The sequence below is a fragment of the Drosophila tropicalis genome, unplaced genomic scaffold, assembly GCF_018151085.1.
Source record: "Drosophila tropicalis isolate 14030-0801.00 unplaced genomic scaffold, ASM1815108v1 contig_158, whole genome shotgun sequence".
Taxonomy (NCBI): Eukaryota; Metazoa; Arthropoda; class Insecta; order Diptera; family Drosophilidae; genus Drosophila; species Drosophila tropicalis.
In genome coordinates this window covers 13,164,577-13,183,713 of record NW_027172602.1, presented here as the reverse complement: position 1 = coordinate 13,183,713, position 19,137 = coordinate 13,164,577, and the positions used below count along the sequence as shown (strand labels likewise).

Sequence of the window (19,137 nt, the reverse complement as noted above, 5' to 3'; positions counted from 1 at the left end):
TCTAAAGATTAATACATATAAGTGGTTTTTGGAACAGTTTTTCTTCTTCTTTGCCTTTTTTCGCTTTATTTAATTGTAATTCCCAACTAGTTTTAACGTGAATGCTTAATGTTTGAGTCAGTTGAATTTTGTGGAAAAGATTAGCCAACAATCAACCAAATTTTCAGTTTTCACTCCGGCAAAGTCTCCTTGATGAGTATGGAAGCTCGATGTAGACCTCAGTTATCTGTTTTGTTTGATATTTTCGTTGTCATGCCTTTAATTCATGAACAATGTTTATTGACCATAAAAAAGATGCTGATCTCTTGCCCCTCGAATCGGCCAGCAGACTTTTGAAAATGGGGGAGGCATCGACTGCCGTGTACTCTGTAAGCACCGTGGCGCCCCTAACGACTATTTGGGCGCCTTTCGGTATGCAGTAGACCTTTTGGCTTGATTTTTGTTTTCTGTGATTTCTGTTCTCTTATCGCTCTTAATATCGTTCCGCTAAAACTAACGAATTGAATTTATACTTTTAGCTACTAGATAAGTGCAAAAAAAACTATGACATTTTATTTTTAGCGAGCTAAATTATTTTCAAATCGATAAACGATGACTCAAATCATCTGCTCATAGCAGATTCAGAGAGAGGATTCCAGTGTGGCCATTGTCGATTTTTTTTACCTCGCCCATTAATGTGAAAACAGCGGCAAATGTGGCTAGACGAAACTCAAGCGATCGTTAGATTTGGAAAACTCTTTTACTCACACCAGGTCCAGACTAGTAAATGCTAATGAATGAATGAATGAAGACTCAATTGGATTCCTTGTCGTATACGCTATTTCCATCACGCATACGACCATTGCTCTTATAAAATATGTAGAAATTCTGTTTCCATTTCGTAGAGAGAACCAAATACTTTCTGTTTTCATTCATAATTTAGTTTTTTGTTTACTGTTTTGGTCTGATTTAGCCGTTTTTTTGCTCATTTTGCTCATCACTTCCACATAGATGCCATGTGGGTGAGGGCTTTTCACTTTCAAGAATTGAACTCAATGTTGATTGCGCGTTTGAATACGACGGTTCGGAATCGCGCATCAAAAGCTCAAAGAGCGCTTATTATTTAAATTTGTTTTTATTGTTATTATCAAGCTCGCTCTGCTTGTTTATAAGACGACAAATACATAAATGCATATGTATGTATATACATATGTATATATACATATGTATATTTCGGGCGCGATAAAAGAAACATAAAAAAAAAGAACAAAATTAATTTCGTTTTTTAAAACTATAAAACGGCAATGGCATTTTATAAATTTATTAGACAACATTTGATATTGATTCTGACATTTATACTATATATGCTAGCGAATTGTATTATTTCAACTGAGGCTGAAATTTTCTTCACCCCGAATGCAAATAAAATACGACAAGGTTCGAGTTTAACTTTCAATTGCACTGATCAAGACGAGAAGGATGTCAAGTTCTTGCAAATCGGATTGAGGAAGGACATTGAAAAGAGAAGAGAGGGAAGAATAGAGCACACAAAAAGGAACGGTTCCTTGTCTATAATAGCGAATATCGATACTAGCACTTTGGAGGGGGTTTACACATATGACTGTCTATTTCGCGGAGTGTCTCAAGTACAGCACAACATAACTGTCTATCGTAAATTGAATGTGAGCAGCTTTGACTGTTTCGTTGAGACTGCCTATGACTCTCGGATCAAATGTGAGATAACCCTGCCCTACAATTTAAGCCTAGAAACATATGCGTATGGACTGCAACTGGATGATCCATTCCCTAATGAGTTTCCCATGGACTGTGTATATGAAAGCACAAAAATATTATGCCACTTTGGACCCGTAATGCAAGGGGATCATTATTTAAACAGCGAATATGACTATAGATTCACATTAAACATGACCGACTCTCTGAGCACAACGCAAGTGAGCTTAAACATTTCCAAGCAGGCAATGGTGATTCTTCCGGGAGCCCAAGTGGAATCCATTGCACCGGGTCCCAATGAGATTTGTTTCGATGTTAGGGGCGAGTATTTTAATGATGTCTACAAGGATTGGCCAGTCGCATGGCACTTCAATGTGAAAAATGAATCGGGTAAATCTGTCGATTTCACACAAAGGGGTTGTAATCCTCTCGGAGTTCTGTATCCGTCGAATAAAATTTACAAATGTTGTCTGGGCCAACTTCGAGGATATCGAAAATATGATATTAATTTTAGTAGAAAATTCGACGGCTCTTCGGTTGCTCATTGGGCTAATACAACTATCTCTAATCGAACCACGTGCGATATACCTTCCAAATCGCCATATATGGAGGCCAATTGGTTCGAATATAATGACAAAAAACTGAGCCTCTATTGGGTCCAGCTGGACGAGGATCAGCAAAATTGCAATAATGTAACCTACGACATCACAGTGGACAATAACAGGTGCCTATATATATGTATATTCCTTCATCAATCAAATCAACAGCCCAATCTAGGCTTGTCCGTCCGTATAAACACATCTTGAAGACGACAAGAGCTAGAGTTATTATGTTTGCTGAGTAGCCTCGTGTGGTAGACAAGCTGATCGAGTTTATTTCAAATTTCAAACAAACTAAAAAGAATCCTTTATATCCATTTTCATTGGCGGAAGGACTTACTTAATGTGATTCATTCGACTACATAATTACATATGCCTCAATATGTATTTGTTATCGCCAAATGTTGGGCTTGCTTGGACGAGTGATTGTGTTCTAGGAACGATAAGTGCAAACAATTTGTTGTTCTCCATGCCTCCACGAGTATGGATTAGCAATATTCGTTTTAGGGATCATGAACTAATGTTATTGTGCATGCATTTATATTGAAACAATTTGGAAAAGAGAAGCCAAACAACAACATGACTCTAAATCCATTTTTTGTATTCATTGCTACTGTGTGCAATTATCGATTTTAAATGGGTTTTCACTACATATTCAAAATGAGATATTGTTTCAGATAACAGATCACCAAAAATCACCTATCTACCGGTTATTCCAGTCATCAGTTTCACTTGCAATGTATGGCAGATTGTCTTTGACTAAACATAAACAAAAATATATTGATTCAATTCTATACAATCTTATAAAATAGACCGATAACCAGAAACCCAAGCTAAGTGCGTTAATGGTGATATTTGTATACTCTTCTTATGGCATGTCTATTGCATACTTCAGAGGTTAGATTTTTAACATTTTGCATAGCCTACAAATAGGCTATGACATTGAATAAAAAATATATCTCCATTACCTTTTGTAGAGTATAAACGAGACGGTGTGTCTTTCATCTTTCAATAGAACTACATAAAAATGTATTTTAATATGCCTTTATGCTTCTGTACATACGTTGCATAATGTATATATGTATATATACATTCTTGATCAGCACGAGTTGCTGACCTCATAAGCACTTAAATAGTCTTTCGAAACGAAAAAAAAAAAAACAGAAATTCTTTGTTTTATTATTTGTAGATTATTATTTTGCTTCTATTAAAAATATGGCTAAAAAATGATTTTTTTTTCTTTTTTTTTTTTTTTTTTTTTTTGCAGCATTGAAACAAGTTATATTGACTTAAACTCAGCTACTATAATGGATTGGCAAGAGAATTTGAGTCACAACATCAACGTCAAGAGTAGAAATATTATTGGAGCCTCGTTGAATGGGAGCACGGTGTCGGTGCCCAAACTATCGGATGAGTCAATGCGGGAGCAACTTAAAGTCGTTTATAATGGGTCAACTTGTATGGTTACTTGGACATTCAATGATCAAAGCCTGAACTCAACGGATTTGACGGGATTCACAATTCTATGGTGTCATCTGGGCACAGACAATGCCAGATGCAAGGCAACCGAAAGAATTAAGTCTACTAAAGTTAATCGCACTGAATATAGTTATAACTTTAGGCTAGAGAGTCAACGGAATATCACTGTCGCCGTTGTCGCGAATTTCGAAAATCCTGCCAAAAGTGGTGGACTGTATTGGGATAAACAACTACCCGAGACGCCGAACAAACGATTTTCGATTGTTCCCTATCTAATGGCAAGTGCCCTGTCACTATCGTTTGCCAGCTCAGGGTATTATGCCTATACCAAATTAAAGAAGCGGGCCCAAATCAGCGTCGATATACAAAAAGACTTGGAAACTCCAGTGGCCGAATGGTTAAGGAATAACTGCGACAATCAATCAAATGGAACTTTAAGCATTCTCAGCAGTATATGTCGGGTGATATGGCTGAAAACGTTTGCCACCTTGAGAAATACAAAAGTGCCTAGAGGGACCAATAGGGAAAACGAAGAATTGATAGCCAGCGATCAGCCAATTGCCATAGAGAGGCATGAAGCCACAGATGTTCTTGAGATGATGGCGAATCCGGTCTCAGATCCAAAAATTCAAAGTGGAGGGGCAGCTTGTGAGACGACTCCCGATCCCAATAGTTCTGATGAGACACCAAATAGTCCAAGTCCATTGCGAGTTCCTGGAATGATGGTCGATTCGAATAATTATGTGGACAATCGAAGTGGAATGCCAGGTCGAAGGAGTCTCCTAGATCCATATCCAAATAATCAAAGTGGAGAGGCAGCTTGTGAGACGACTCCCGATCCCAATAGTTCTGATGAGACACCAAATAATCCAAGTTCATTGCGAGTTCCTGGAATGATGGTCGATTCGAATAATTATATGGACAATCGAAGTGGAATGCCAGGTCCGGGTGCAAATTATCCAAGGAGTCTCCCAGTTCCGTATGCAAATAATCAAAGTGAAGGGGCAGCTTGTGAGACGACTCCCGATCCCAATAGTTCTGATGAGACACCAAATATTCCAAGTCCATTGCGAGTTCCTGGAATGATGGTCGATTCGAATAATTATGTGGACAATCGAAGTGGAATGCCAGGTCCGGGTGCAAATAATCGAAGTGGAGTGCCAGTTCGTAATGTCAATCCGGCAAATAATCCAAGGTCGTTAGTAGCTGGTTTTAGTGATTATGTTGACCCGTCCACTGCGTCTATTAAGAGAAGTTGATACCATTTTGGGTCCCTATTATTAATTAAACCGCACATTCTTTTAGATTTTCTGACTAATTTAAGTTTTAAATAAATGTGAAAATGTAATTTTGCTTTTGTAGCTTCAGTTGTTCGATTAGTTTTGCCTATCGTTTGACAATCGCAACAGTGTCATCACTAGCAACGGTTGACATTTGCCCTGAAAAACACGGATGATATTTGGAAATGTCCTGCAGGGGCTTGGCGATAATCTCAATTGGAAATCAACGAATTTTTATTCGTTTGTAAATGTAGAGTAGACGCCTGGGATTACCTTATCATTCCTATATGTACACACATACATATGCAAGTATGTGTCATATTATAGACAAGACTGCGACTTGAAACAGAAAGAGAAGGAGAGAGAGAGGGAGAGAGATGCGATGAGGAACAAGAGATTGAGCGCATATGTCCATAAATGATTAATCATATTCAGAAGAATAAAAATTTGTATATTTGTTGTTTTGCTCTCGTTAATTGATAAGGTACATACATACATATATATAAGGCAGATGGCTGCTGTATAATTGAATTTACAAAATATCAATCAAATTGCAATACACACTTACATATGGACATCTTAAGGTCAGTTGACAGCATCTATGTATGTACATATATTGTATCAAATGAATCTATCAGCGTGAATAGGGTGTCTAAAGTTGTCTTAGGCCCTTATAAGGAAGGCTGCCACAACAATCAGGAACGATTTATCCCATGGTTCACGAGAAAGTCCCTAGATACATTCATCTCCAAAGGACATTTGAGTTGTAAAATAGTCAGCATTCCTTTCAAAGCCACATACATACATACATATGTATATATGTATGTACTTTCTAATCAAATTCAGCATTTGTAGCAAAATCGAGAGTATAATCTTTAACCTTTTGACTAAATTAGAACTAAGTTTAGGCTTAATTGTGTAGCTGATGGCGTGGAAAAATATAATAATCAGCTAGTTTCTAGATTATTCCGCACCTTAACCGCAGACCTCACCTCAATGAAAGTATTCGTATACTAGTAAATTGAATAGGGATACTCCATAATTTATTTGGTTTTTCCTTTGCTTTCTGTTACTTGTAATCCTTTCGTCTTAGGCACTCTGAAAAATTGTCTTTAGAAGCCCATAGATTAAACCAAACAAACTTAGATGATAGCAGATTCATATATTATTCCATTATAAAACATTTGACATTTAGTGTATTAGTACGCAAAGTGTAAGAAGAAAATTGATAATTGAAAATCTCCCATTTGAGCATATATGCAAACGCCATCTCGGAATCGGTACCGTTTACAGTATAATCAATGGAAAATGAAATGCTCCCCTCTATCAGCATTGCACATGAAAGGGGCTAGGATCCCGTCTAATATATATATACATATATGCATATGTATGTGTATAGTCATCGTGCTTGGCAGCGATCATAGATGCCAGCATATGCTTCCTGTGAAAAGAAAGAGAGAGAGAGACATGGTATGAGAAAGTGTCTCTCACGTGCATTTGGTCATATCACTTACTTCAGTTGTCAATCGCAAAAGTGTGTCTCCTTGTTTATAGACCATCAGCAAAGGTCTGCTTTTTCTCTCATAAACATATCAAAAAGTGTGGGTTATTCATTTGGCGAAGGTCCGTAAATACCTGTGTTATACGGGGGTTCTTATCTTTAAGTTGTAGTGGTCTTGATGTGTAGAGGTTTTATGTATTCCATTATAAAACATTTGACATTTAGTGTATTCGTACGCAAAGTGTAAGAAGAAAATTGATAATTGAAAATCTCCCATTTGAGCATATATGCAAACGCCATCTCGGAATCGGTACCGTTTACAGTATAATCAATGGAAAATGAAATGCTCCCCTCTATCAGCATTGCACATGAAAGGGGCTAGGATCCCGTCTAATATATATATACATATATGCATATGTATGTGTATAGTCATCGTGCTTGGCAGCGATCATAGATGCCAGCATATGCTTCCTGTGAAAAGAAAGAGAGAGAGAGACATGGTATGAGAAAGTGTCTCTCACGTGCATTTGGTCATATCACTTACTTCAGTTGTCAATCGCAAAAGTGTGTCTCCTTGTTTATAGACCATCAGCAAAGGTCTGCTTTTTCTCTCATAAACATATCAAAAAGTGTGGGTTATTCATTTGGCGAAGGTCCGTAAATACCTATGTGTTATACGGGGGTTCTTCTCTTTAAGTTGTAGTGGTCTTGATGTGTAGAGGTTTTATGTAAGTTATGTAAGGATATCTGCACGAAAAAATTATAGCTTTCGTTTATGTATAAAGACTGCAAGGATATTCTTACTTACACTTAAGGTATATGCCGTTCATTAAGTGTAAATTTTTGAGTCCTTTATTTTTGTTCACTAGGAACCGTATATCTGGATTAAATAATTATTCCTTTTATTATATGTACACAGACTGTAGGGATATCCTTACTTACATATTTTCTAGACATTTTCATGTCCTTTATTATTTTTTTTCACTACAAATTTTGTTTAATTTTGAAGAGTTCTAATACATGTTGTTCGCTTGAGGTCCGAAATCAAAGTGAATGAATCCAAATCACATTTTCACGTTGTAGGCAAACGATGACGAAGGCAAATTGGCAGAGCCTACTTCCTAATAATAGTGTGACCATTTACCATTTAACCCTAAATGCCAACAGTTTGGCCTTTTTAGCGTTTTTTTTTTTTTTTGCAGGGAAAGCCATAAATATGGCTAAGAAAACATCAACTCAATCACATTGTTTGAATAAACGATTAATGGTTCTTCAATTGCCATCACTGGTTTCAGTGTTGAACAAGTCTTTTAAGTAAAATTTATGAAATAATTAGCCAGCCACTGAAAAACGAATTGTTTAATGTTTTTGTCTTCTTCCTTTGAAATTTCATATAGCATCAGGAGCTTCTTCATAACGTATACGCACAGTGTGCCAGCTGCCCTAAATCATCTCTGAATAATAAATGTATGTACATATCTTCCTCTTTATTGTAATTCAATTTATTATTCAGACAACACAAAGTAATATTCGAAAGTAAACAGAAAAGAATAGAGAAGAGATTGTGGTTACACAAAGGCGTTGGCATTTTAATAGTCTCTGTTTTATGATGTTAATATTGATGGGACATGGCTTGCGAATTAGGTGAGGTCAAAATGCTTTTGTGTACAAGCTCATGTCTTATTGTCCTTTACATCAATATCAATCAATATCAACACCATAAAAGACAGACTATAAAAATGCTAATGTCCCATTGTGCATATGTGGGTACCTACAAAAAATTGTTAGTTTTTTTTCTTCTAATTTTTGCCATGGGCTTGGCTAGTTTGTTTCGGAACTCTCCTCACTATCCTCAAGAATCGAGATTGGGAAATCATCCAATTTGTGGGCAATCTCATCGACCTGACAGCACTCAACTAGACCAAATGAAGCATACTGTCGCAAATTAAGAAACATGCTATGCTTTAGCCAAGACACTTCGTTGCATTTGTCAATGCAGAGTTTGCCCATCTCATTTGAAACCTGAAATTAATCGTTTGCAATAGATGGGGCTAATAGGTAATAGATAATCCCTTACGAATGGTGTATTATGGCCGACAATAACAATGTCATTGTATGTGGCATTCGGGGAGAGTATTTCGGTTACATGGGCCCAGATTAACTTTGGTACTGATATTGCTACATTATTATCGCCAACAATCGATGGTGTGCGATTCAGGCATTGATTTGCGAATGGCGGCAACTGCAATTCACCTGATACGCCTAAACGGACATCGAATTTTCTGCCAGTTTTGGTGGCCTCATGTAGGGTATTTAGCCAGTTGAACCAGTTTCCAGTGCGCAAGTTACGTAACCAAACAATGCTGAACAAATCCTTATATCCAGTCAACATTCCAGTTAAGGGCACGTCTTGGATTAGGCTGTCATATTCATAGGCATTCTTACCAAACACTTGCTTGTACTTGTCATTGAAATTATCAATGGATATTGAGCTGAAATTAGATAAATATAAGTATAATATAATATGGATATCAGATTTACTTACTCAACTGGTTGGAATAATTGGTTTGTGTAGGCGACATTAACATCCAGTCCCAATGTATTTAATTGGCCAATTTGGTTCTGCAGATGAATACATCGCATAGACAATTTTGTTGAGATTAGTTCACATCATTTTTTATATATGTAATAGATATATATGTATACATACATTTTGAATCAGTTTCTGATTTCCCAAATACGCCGTATAGGCAATATACCTTAATTGCAATTCACGCAAGTCATAGCAAATCGCTATGGATTTTATTGAGCCCAAAGAATTAAAATTTTGGCCCATCACATAAGTCATCGATAGTTCACAATTTTCTAATTTCTTAACACTTTCAAACATTTCAGATTTCTTTTCGTCCATACAAGAAATTGTATAAATTTGATCACCTTGATAAATAAAATGATCTTCACATTGCAAGTCTATCATGGAATTTCGTACAGGTTCATTTTTTCTGTAATATCTGCAGAATGAAATATTTGCGTTTAGAAAAATTACATGAGATACATACATAAAATTTGTGATACATACGTTTGAACCAAAAATCCACTGGCACAGTACAAATCAATATTTTGACCCCTTTCACGGGTAATTATTGAAGGACTTTCTACCATGAAGTGGTTGGAACCGAATTTCTTCAGAATCAATGGGCGTGGATGCTGCAGTTCAATTTGGCACGCAGCTGATAAATCCATTAAGAGGAATACCACGGCCAAAAGTGTTAAGGCACGCATTGTAACTAAGTGTTGTTCGATTTTTTCACATAAACTGTTTTTCAATGCAACGGTCTCGGCCTTTATATAGGGTCCAGAGATAGTGATGATTCGGCATTTGTGTTAATCGCATGCAATCGAGTTCAAAGGTAAGAGCTCATCAAAAAGATTAGATGTTTTTTGCCAATGCATTGGAAACATTGTAAAGCTGACACCGTTGGCACTCATGGAAACGATTGCTTGGAGCAATTGAATCTATACCCATCAATGTACTCTTATATCCGAGAGTGGCCTAATGAGTCTAAAGACGGAAAATTTACTCTATCAATCAAAGCAATACCAAGTACTCAAGGCATCGATAAATCAAAATGAAGCATTGCAATTATCGTTTAAGATCGACAAATTAAAGGACTCTTATATTAACATTTCCTTATTCAAGACTCATTTCAATTGTTATGCAGTTCCTTACATTTGGTACTTCTTCTTTACAGAGGAAAGGTCCATTATCTGCTCTTGGTATAGCAAGGGTTGCGTTTCCTCTTTTACTATTTCACCAATTGTGATCATATCATGATTCGCTTACTTTTGAAACACATCTCGTGTACTTTAAACGGTTTTTCAATGTGATTTCCCTTTTTCAGTTTCCAACTGATGGCCCAGTGGAATAACATTCTATTTATTAGTCTGTAATTAAAGCTCAGATATAAGCTGCCCTATATAATCAGTCAAATCGGCTTACTCAATATATATGTACACACTTTTGATTGGGCAATGAAAATTTGCAAATATTTTTAGTATATATTACAATAATTTTAGTAAATTTTCTATGCATGTAGGGAACAGGGCCGTTGCAAGGTATTGCGGCGCCCAAGGTCGTTAACATTTGAATTCGAAATCTAGTTAGATTTATAATTAAATCAATTTTATTAATATCTATTTGTATGATCTTTCTTCTGCTTCAACTAGTTGGGAATTACAAGTGGTTCTATTTGCGTCTATAAATTTTATTAATTTCCTTGATAAACAATTTATTCTAGTATTGCATATGGAAAACAATTTTAGAATTGAAAGTCTTGAGTTTGAAAATGTGTGTGTGTGTGAGAGAGAGAGAGAGAGAGGAGACAGAAAGAGAACTGCAGCTTTTTGGTATGTCAATGTTAGTTTCCGGTATGCTTTTGGGTTAGTTATTTCTTTTTTGTTTTGTTTTTATTTATTTTTTGTTGTCAGTTGTCTCTTTGTGCTACAAGTGGACGGTTCGTTTTGCCTGGCTTTCGCATTGGAATACGTTAATGGCACATTTTGATTACAAAGCACCACATTAGACCAAAAGCCAAAGAAACAAGTGAAGTTTTTCCATTGTGTTTGAGTTGTTTTTTTTTTCGATTCTTTGATCAAATGCATCTATATGTGGCCATGTGGATATGTGGAACGCTGCTGGCCTTGCTACTGGGCTGGCAGCAGAGAAAATGTTGGCGCCTCATTTGGCAGTTGAATGGATGGCGGGGCGTGGCCCAACAGCCAATACTATGGTTTCTTCTCTGCATAAACCTTCATCCAAACAGTTGAGTTCTTCAAGACATTCGAATCAAATATGTATATTTCATTGTTTTTACCATTCGACAGGCATTTTGGATAGAGTGACACAGTTGCGGGTTTATTTCAAGCGTCCATTGGCCATACTGATTGGCACCAGGGTGTTGGTTTATATTGATGATCCTGCTGGCATGGAATGCATATTGAATGCCCCCGAATGTCTGGATAAGACCTTCATGCAGGAGGGATTCTTTGCCAGACGCGGCCTCCTGCATGCCCGTGGACAAAAATGGAAACTACGTCGCAAGCAATTGAATCCAGCATTTAGCCATAATATTGTTACCAGTTTCTTTGATGTCTTCAATGCGGTGGGTAATCAAATGATTGAACAATTTTCACAGCAGCCGTATCTCAATGGACACGCTGTTAAATTTACCGACGCCGAGGATTTGCTTAGCCGTGCCGTCCTCGAGGTTTCCTGTCGTGAGTATCGATTCAAATTATTTGACAATTTGCCTGACAAAAAGCCAAACAAACGCACAAACAAAAATACACCCATGTCCATATTGCCCTTCGCGGGGCAACACGTTTCTACAGTTTCCATGCATCTCACGTACGCGGAACGTACGCGCAGTTGCGCTTTTTGACGAAATCCATGTAAGCTTTGGTCACAATAATTGAGGTTTATTCAAACAATTATGACAAGACTGAAGAAGAGCACTATGTTATATAGAAATACATATTAAACAAGAGTTAGTTAGATGTACATATTGAGAATATATCAATGTAAACGTGTTGATAGATATAGTAGATATAGAGTATAGATTAACTCCTACTCGATTTGGTTAATATTTAATTTGATGATGCTTTATTTTAGTTACCATCATGGGCACACCGACAACATTCACTCAAACAGATGATGCACATATAGCCACCAGCTATAAGCGGTATGTTCCCTTAGCTATTCATAGATATGTACATACATAGTTATAGACATCACTAAGAAAAATTGTAATGAATTTTTTAGGCTATTGGAAATTTCGGCCATTAGAGTGGTAAAACCATGGCTACAAATCGATATGCTTCATCGCCTATTGGCGCCACAATTGTATGCCGAGGCAGAGAAGTGCAATGAATTGCTGGTCGATTTCGTTGCCAATATTGTGCAGACCAAACATCGTAATTGGCAATTAAGGAATGCCAATGGTAATGGAGAAGGCAATGGAATGGAGTCATCAACCCATTGGCAGCGTCGCATATTTATTGAGCAAATATTTCAATTGGCAGCAAACGGTGAACTGACACTACAAGAGATCGAGGATGAAGCTCAATCTATGGTATTGGTGGTGAGTGAAGCTAAAAAAACTCTTCAACAAGTGTCATTAAGACTTGGGATCGCTCACTAACCAATTTTCTTTGAAAAATTTGACAGTCCTTTGAAACGGTATCGAATAGCATTATGACGGCTCTCCTCTGTCTGGCCACCAATAAAGGTGATTGTCAGCGACGCTTGCGTGAGGAAATTGGTCGAGTTTTCCCCCAGCCCGCCAATCCTGAGGCATATGTGGGTCTGGAGCAATTGCAACAATTGCGCTACTTGGATGCCTTTGTCAATGAATCGTTACGTCTATTGGCCACAGTTCCAATGAATTTGCGTCACGTTAGCCGGGACTTTCAATTGGCTGGGCGTGAGGCGATAGTGCCAAGGAATAGCATCATTGTCCTGGACACATTCAATATGCAGCGTGATGAGGATTGGTGGGGCGATAATGCCAAAGAGTTTGATCCGCAACGATTTCTTGATCCCGAGCAACAAGATGACAGTCCGGCGGATAATGATGAAAGAACTGAAATACCATTAAAAACAAAGTCCAAGCAACAGCAGCAAAAGAGACGACATTCCTATAGTTTTTTGCCATTCTCAAAGGGCTTGCGCTCTTGCATAGGTAAGTCCTTAAAGCTTGAATCCCTTTCGATGGACTTGAACATGTTATTTACGTATCTTTTCTTTGTTCAGGTCGTCGCTATGGCTTCTTTATAATGAAAGTATTCCTAGTCAAACTGATTACAGCCTTCGAGTTCAGTAGCGACTTTCAACTGGAACAATTGCAATTTGTGGAGAACATATCATTGAAATTCAACAATGTGAACGATATACTTATACATATCCAGCCCATACAAAATAAGAAAGCAAATTGATGGATTTTTTTTTGCATTTCGATATACCCTGCAAGTTTTCGAAGGTATACCGAAAGTAGTTTTTTTTTTTTTTTCATTGATTATTGTTTTTAATGTTATTGGCCGAGAATATGTAAATGTATGTATGTTTGTATATGATGTGTGTATGTATAAATCTATCTTGGGTTATTACTGGTTACAATTTTGATTATGCTGACAATAGTGCTGGCACGGCTTTGGGGGTCGGGCAGCGGTTATATTCATCTGTTCCAAACGCTGCTGCCAATGCTGATCAAGACGGGCGGAAGCCCGCTGCAAATGCTGGACACTTGCCTCGGCAACCTGAGCGCGACGCTCACTTTCCTTCAGATGGGCATAGAGTTCTTCGATTTTGCGCTCCAGATTGGCCTTTTCTTGGGATGAAGGTCCTCCGGCACACTGCTTGCAACAGCCTGGTTTGGCACGAAGATCGGCTTGCAGCCTGGCATTGGCATCCAAACACTTTTCCAATTTCTTTTCACAAACTGACAAACGATCGCGTAATTCGCTCGAACGATTGATACTCTCCTGGGTCAGTTGATTCGATTCGTGTGCATGTTCCTTTGCCTTCTGCGCTTCCCATCTGAGCATCTTGATCTTTTCTCTAAACAATACTTCACGTTGTTCGAGAGCCTTGGACAAACGTGTGCCCTGACCTATCGTCGCAGTGGCCTGCTGCAGTGTGGCCTTGACCCTCTCCAGCTCGTTTTCCAATTGAGAGTTGCGACGCTGCAGACATTGATTCTCCGCATCCAGTTGAGAGCACTGTTCCTGCAACCTGGCCAGAAACTCCTGGGTTTGAATGTAGTCCAGCCTGTAGAATTCCAAATCGGATCGGGCTTGAGTTATATGATTATGAATGTCGTCGATTATAGACTCGCCATTATCGATGATCGGCATCTTCGTATCTATGTGAAAGGGACTTTTTTGGTTACAAGATTTAGTTCACAGGATTTTAAAAATTTGTTTTTTTTTTCAAAAAGAAAGTTTGGAAAAAATAAATTATGAAATTATATTGACTAGAAATTGAACTGTTCGCTAGAAAGAGAGAATGTTGAACTGATTTCTACTTGAACTTCATAGCCTAGGTAAACTTTTGAGATGTCAAAAAATTTCACAGTATTTTGAAAAGGCGACGTGATGAGAGAAAGTTTAACTTGGAAACGAACCACGATTCAAAATCACAATTATGTACAAGAGGTTAAAGCTTGACGAACGCTTTGAAAGCATTGATGGAGGTTAAAGCTTGCAAAAAGCTCAAGAATTTGTAATAATTATGCTACTTAGAGGTCTTTTTTTTAATAAGATAAAACATTTAAATGGAAATTGATTAAACTTGATTCGGTTCGAGATGAAACTCAAATCATTCAACAGTTTGTTTTCCATTTTAGAAATTTGCACAATTTTTACTTTAAAGTCGCAACATTTCTTGGGTAAAAAGTCAATTTGGCCGGCCACATGGGAAAGGCATATCGTATGATAATATGCCACAACTGTCAACAATATTTCCGGTGCTCTAGCCATACGTCTGTCCTATGTCAGCTATGTGTCTTTGCACCCCACATTCTCACACTCTCTCTCAGTATCTGGCTAGGATCTCGGGCACATATCATTGTCAGCAAATGCCCGTGACTCAACTCAACTCTCGACTCAACTCCAGTTCAGTTGACTTGTCTAAAGAGTCAGGGTCCAACTGCTGGCATCATCTTAGTAACTAAACGGCGGTGGTGGGAAAAAAGAGTTGGAGTTGCAGCAGAAGAGCCAGCCAGTAGCATCATTATAAACTAGGCAACCTACACTAAAAGAAATGAAATCTCAGTAGCATACGGAAATCATGTCAGGGATAATTAAAAAAACTCTTCAAAAATATTGCCAAAGGATATAGAAAATGAATGAATGAATATCCAATTATCTTGGAGTTTCAACAGCATCAGATTGCTAGAGACAATGAATCGCTGGTTTGTACTATAATTCGCAACTTGTTTCAGCGTTTTTTGCCAGTGCAGTGTTTAACAGGTTATCTCATACCTTTCTCTCTCTCTCTCTCTCTCTCTCTCTCTCTCTTGGCCTTTAACTGGATGCTGTTGCCTTTTTGCCAAGCAAATGACGCCGTCAACGCAGTCATTAGGTGAACGGGGTTGGCAGGCAGTATGTCGTTGTTGTTGGCATTAACTTGACACTTTCTCATTGCCGTGAGCTAGTGAGTGTCTCCATTCTCTATCTCTGTTACTCTCTTTCTGTGTGTGTGTGTGTGTGTGTGTGTGTGCAACTTGTGTGCAAAATTTATAACTCTAAAAAGGCACTTGAAACACAGTCGCATGGAAATTTGCTTGCATTTTTGCCTTTGATTAATGTGCCGGCAAAAATCGCTTGAGATAAAATATAGTACGAATATATGATGATGATAGCTAACACCGAAACGAAAAGAAACATAACCTAACCGAAAAATGTGGGAAAATCTATCTTAATTATCAAACAAATCAACAAATTATTGTTCTCATTATACATTTTTGTTGATTTAGTAGATTCAATTAAAGTAAACTTTAAAATTAACTTAAAGTAGTTAATTGCATTTATCTCGAGTTCGTTTTAGTTGGCTCATGGTGCGTATACATTATTTTAGTTTTGCTTTTGCTCTGAATTGAAATACTTGTCACTTTTTCGAATGTGATTGAAACAAATGTATAATAAGAAATTAAAAGTTCGCCTTTCTTTTGGAATTTCGAAATTTCGACGGAAATTTCAGACATTGAATTAAAAGAGCTGAGCTGCCCGAGCTGACCCAAGCAGACACAACACATTGATATATGTTCCTGGCCACAAAAGGCCAAGATGCCGACGGGGTTAAGTGTCGCTGGAAATCCACTGAGCAGCGTTAAAAGTGCCTCTGGCCATGGCTAATAGAAGGCCTCAGCCTCAAACCAATTTTGGTCATTCAGTTTTTTGTTTGTTTGTTTGTTTGTTGTTTTCCTGTTGGTTTTCTTGTTTGGCGTTGGCAACGTTGTTGACAATTTGTCGACGTGTCAAAAGAGTGAATGTGACAAGTGACGGGCTGACAAGACAGGCAACGGGCCGGGCGTCGGTAAGGCGGTGAGGCGATGAGCCGGGTCAGGTGCAGGGACGCGCTTATGTATGTATGTATGTGAATATGGCCATTTTGTTTCATATTTTTTAAAAGGTGAGAGATCCTTTTGCACCCTATTCCTGTATAATTTTCATTTGCCATCCACGAAGCCGTTTAAATATGCATTTTATGTGAAATTAAAATGCTTTTGCTTTTGTTTCCTCCTCTGTCAACCATCGATCCATTTTTGTGACACAATCAGATCCAATGATTTATTATATCAGCAAAAGCTGAAACCATTATCACTACACTTATTTCTTCTCTTCTGAAATTCGAAACTTGGTCTTTGGAAATTGAAATCAATGCGTCAGAAGTATTTCGATTTATTGTTTTTTAAGAATCGCCTTCCCAAGAATTCGCAATCTTATCTATAGAAATAGATGAAAGTATTTCTGGACTTCAATTTAATTAGTTTTAATGTTAAATTAAAGATAATGCATTACAAATTAACGGCCTATCAAGTCTTTCCAAGTCATTCCTAGACTTATGAGTTCTAAGGATTCTTGCTTCTCCGCATGTTCCATAGTGGATTATCAGTGTTTCTTCTATGAATTATTGGTTTTATTCTATTAACTACTCACCGTACAGACAGTTCCTTGTTCGCCCACTGTAAACGGGCACAATTGAAATGTTGGATAATGGTCGTTTGATGGATGTCCACCTTTCATATTAACTAATTACATGAATGTCAATTTGTCCTCTCGTCATTGCAGTGTTCAGCGACTCTTAATTCGAGGGCCAAAGATAAAACCAAAAATATTTCCATAGTTTCTGTGGGTATACACAATTTGGAATGAACTATGATTCTTTCGATGATTAAGGATATGGCAATGGATAGGACCAGCCAAGAATGCATTGAAAGAAATGCTTATTGCTTTTCTATCGACTTGGATAGCTTCCATTGGCTTTGCCTGAATGTATAGGATATATGAACATCGGTTCGAACAATGTGTCTTTAATGAATTTTTCATTCTTTGCTGACAGCTGTCGGTAAATGGAATTGTTAATTATCTGTTATCCACATACAGAGCTCCAACTACGGTTGCATCATTTTGATGCAGTGTTCTCCGGTGATTATCATAACGTTGGCCCGCTTGTCAAAATTTGGATGTTGACAATTTTGCAGCTTTGCATTGGCCTTTTTATTGGGTCATTACTCATTGGAATGGAATGATGATGTGTACCTACACGATATATATTAGCCGAAATGTTGTGCTACATGGAACAGAATCAATTTCATAGCCAAAGGTTACAAATTACAAAAATTTCAATGATTTTTTTTTTGGTTCTTTAATTAAAGAAAGTCGTAATGATGGACTTGGAATAAAACGAGGTGAAATTTGGTTTCGTTTTAAAACTAGGTGGGAAATTTAACTACTAATTCTGAAATTCTTTTTCTATTATTGCGCACTTTAATCCTTGTGTTTACACTTTAAGTTCCCATTAGGATTTGCAGTTGCGCGCTTAATTGACCACTTGACTGGCAAAGCGTCTTTCTTATGCTGAGCTACTACCTCATTGCCTGCTGCTGTTTGCTTCCTGCCGCAAAACCCTGTTAACCTAAGCCCATGCCCTTGAGCCTTGTGACATGGAGAACATATCATGGCCCAAAGCGTTGCATGGCGGCTGGCACTTTAGCTGTCCATCTGTGCACACGTTGCAACACCAGCAACAGCAATCCCTAGTCTCCCAGAGCCCAGGAGCGTTATGAGCGTCCGTTACCTTGACGACCCCAAAAACGCAGGCAATCAAGTGTAAAATCATAGAATTTTTAATTGATTCCACTGACACAACGTGTTCGCCCCATCCACCATCCACCACACTTCATCCTCCACCCTTAACCCGTCACATTGCATCCGCTAGCATCTGAATCGCAATGTTGGAACGCAACGTAACGCAAGGCAAGAGAGCTTTGCATGGATCCGGACGGGGTCCGGGGTCCGTTAGGGTCAGAGTGCTCTGGCAACGACAACGACAACGACTACGGCTCAGGCTCAGTTGAAGTATTCTCCTACTCGTTGGTCCTTCATTTTTTTCCTCTCTATCTCTCTCTATATTCAATCATCTATCTCCAACTATCTTCACTTTTCGTACCTTTGCTGGGTTATGTTGCATGTGCAACTTTTTTGGTTGTTGTCTTCTTTTTTTCGTCTTTTTTTAAGTTAATTGGCAGTTAGTGTTTTGGCGACGGACAACCTCAATCGATTGGGGCATGTCCTTCGCATTCCACAGACTGTTCATGAGAGATGCGTTGTTCGACTTCCGTATCGTCACGATAACTCTATAATTTCGATTGAAAAGATACATACATATGTCTATTCGAGTAGATTATTCTGAACGTTAACTCATGTCAAAAAGCAAAGCAAATCCAACAATCTTCCGTTTGGTAATCCCCATTTACAATGTAAAAAACAAATCCAGCCGAACTTTCTT

At 37.9% G+C, this 19,137-nt stretch overlaps 4 protein-coding genes and 1 long non-coding RNA gene across 6 annotated transcripts; 2 read left to right on the top strand and 3 right to left on the bottom strand.

Annotated features, from left to right (window-relative positions):
* The first annotated feature begins 1,240 nt into the window (after window positions 1–1,240).
* et (eye transformer) lies at window positions 1,241–5,136 on the top strand. The gene is made up of 2 exons (XM_068303144.1): window positions 1,241–2,434; window positions 3,577–5,136. The coding sequence occupies exons 1-2, from the start codon at window positions 1,284–1,286 to the stop codon at window positions 5,045–5,047; spliced, it is 2,622 nt and encodes an 873-aa protein (XP_068159245.1). The 5' UTR covers window positions 1,241–1,283; the 3' UTR covers window positions 5,048–5,136.
* A 1,074-nt stretch (window positions 5,137–6,210) lies between these two features.
* On the bottom strand, window positions 6,211–7,667 carry LOC137586874 (uncharacterized). Its single transcript, XR_011033831.1, has 5 exons — window positions 7,512–7,667; window positions 7,378–7,449; window positions 7,114–7,316; window positions 6,583–7,040; window positions 6,211–6,509 (listed from the first exon to the last, which is right to left on the bottom strand). It is a non-coding gene; the product is annotated as an uncharacterized lncRNA (long non-coding RNA).
* Window positions 7,668–7,966: 299 nt separating this feature from the next.
* Cyp318a1 (Cytochrome P450 318a1) lies at window positions 7,967–13,716 on the top strand. 2 transcript variants are annotated; one of them, XM_068303052.1, is made up of 7 exons: window positions 7,967–8,036; window positions 11,289–11,391; window positions 11,454–11,846; window positions 12,241–12,310; window positions 12,391–12,709; window positions 12,796–13,309; window positions 13,381–13,716. In XM_068303052.1, exons 3-7 carry the CDS (start codon window positions 11,555–11,557, stop codon window positions 13,560–13,562), a joined length of 1,377 nt encoding a protein of 458 aa, XP_068159153.1. In that variant the 5' UTR covers window positions 7,967–8,036; window positions 11,289–11,391; window positions 11,454–11,554; the 3' UTR covers window positions 13,563–13,716. The 2 variants fall into 2 exon arrangements, with proteins under 2 accessions (XP_068159153.1, XP_068159152.1); XM_068303051.1 differs by lacking the exon at window positions 7,967–8,036 and having other exon boundaries at window positions 10,563–11,391.
* LOC137586870 (uncharacterized) lies at window positions 8,050–9,880 on the bottom strand. The gene is made up of 5 exons (XM_068303053.1): window positions 9,649–9,880; window positions 9,280–9,580; window positions 9,115–9,191; window positions 8,647–9,061; window positions 8,050–8,591 (listed from the first exon to the last, which is right to left on the bottom strand). Exons 1-5 carry the CDS (start codon window positions 9,849–9,851, stop codon window positions 8,391–8,393), a joined length of 1,197 nt encoding a protein of 398 aa, XP_068159154.1. The 5' UTR covers window positions 9,852–9,880; the 3' UTR covers window positions 8,050–8,390.
* Window positions 13,717–13,730: 14 nt separating the features above from the next.
* LOC137585268 (tropomyosin-like) lies at window positions 13,731–14,480 on the bottom strand. The gene has a single exon (XM_068300979.1). It carries the CDS (start codon window positions 14,478–14,480, stop codon window positions 13,731–13,733), a length of 750 nt encoding a protein of 249 aa, XP_068157080.1.
* Window positions 14,481–19,137: the final 4,657 nt, after the last annotated feature.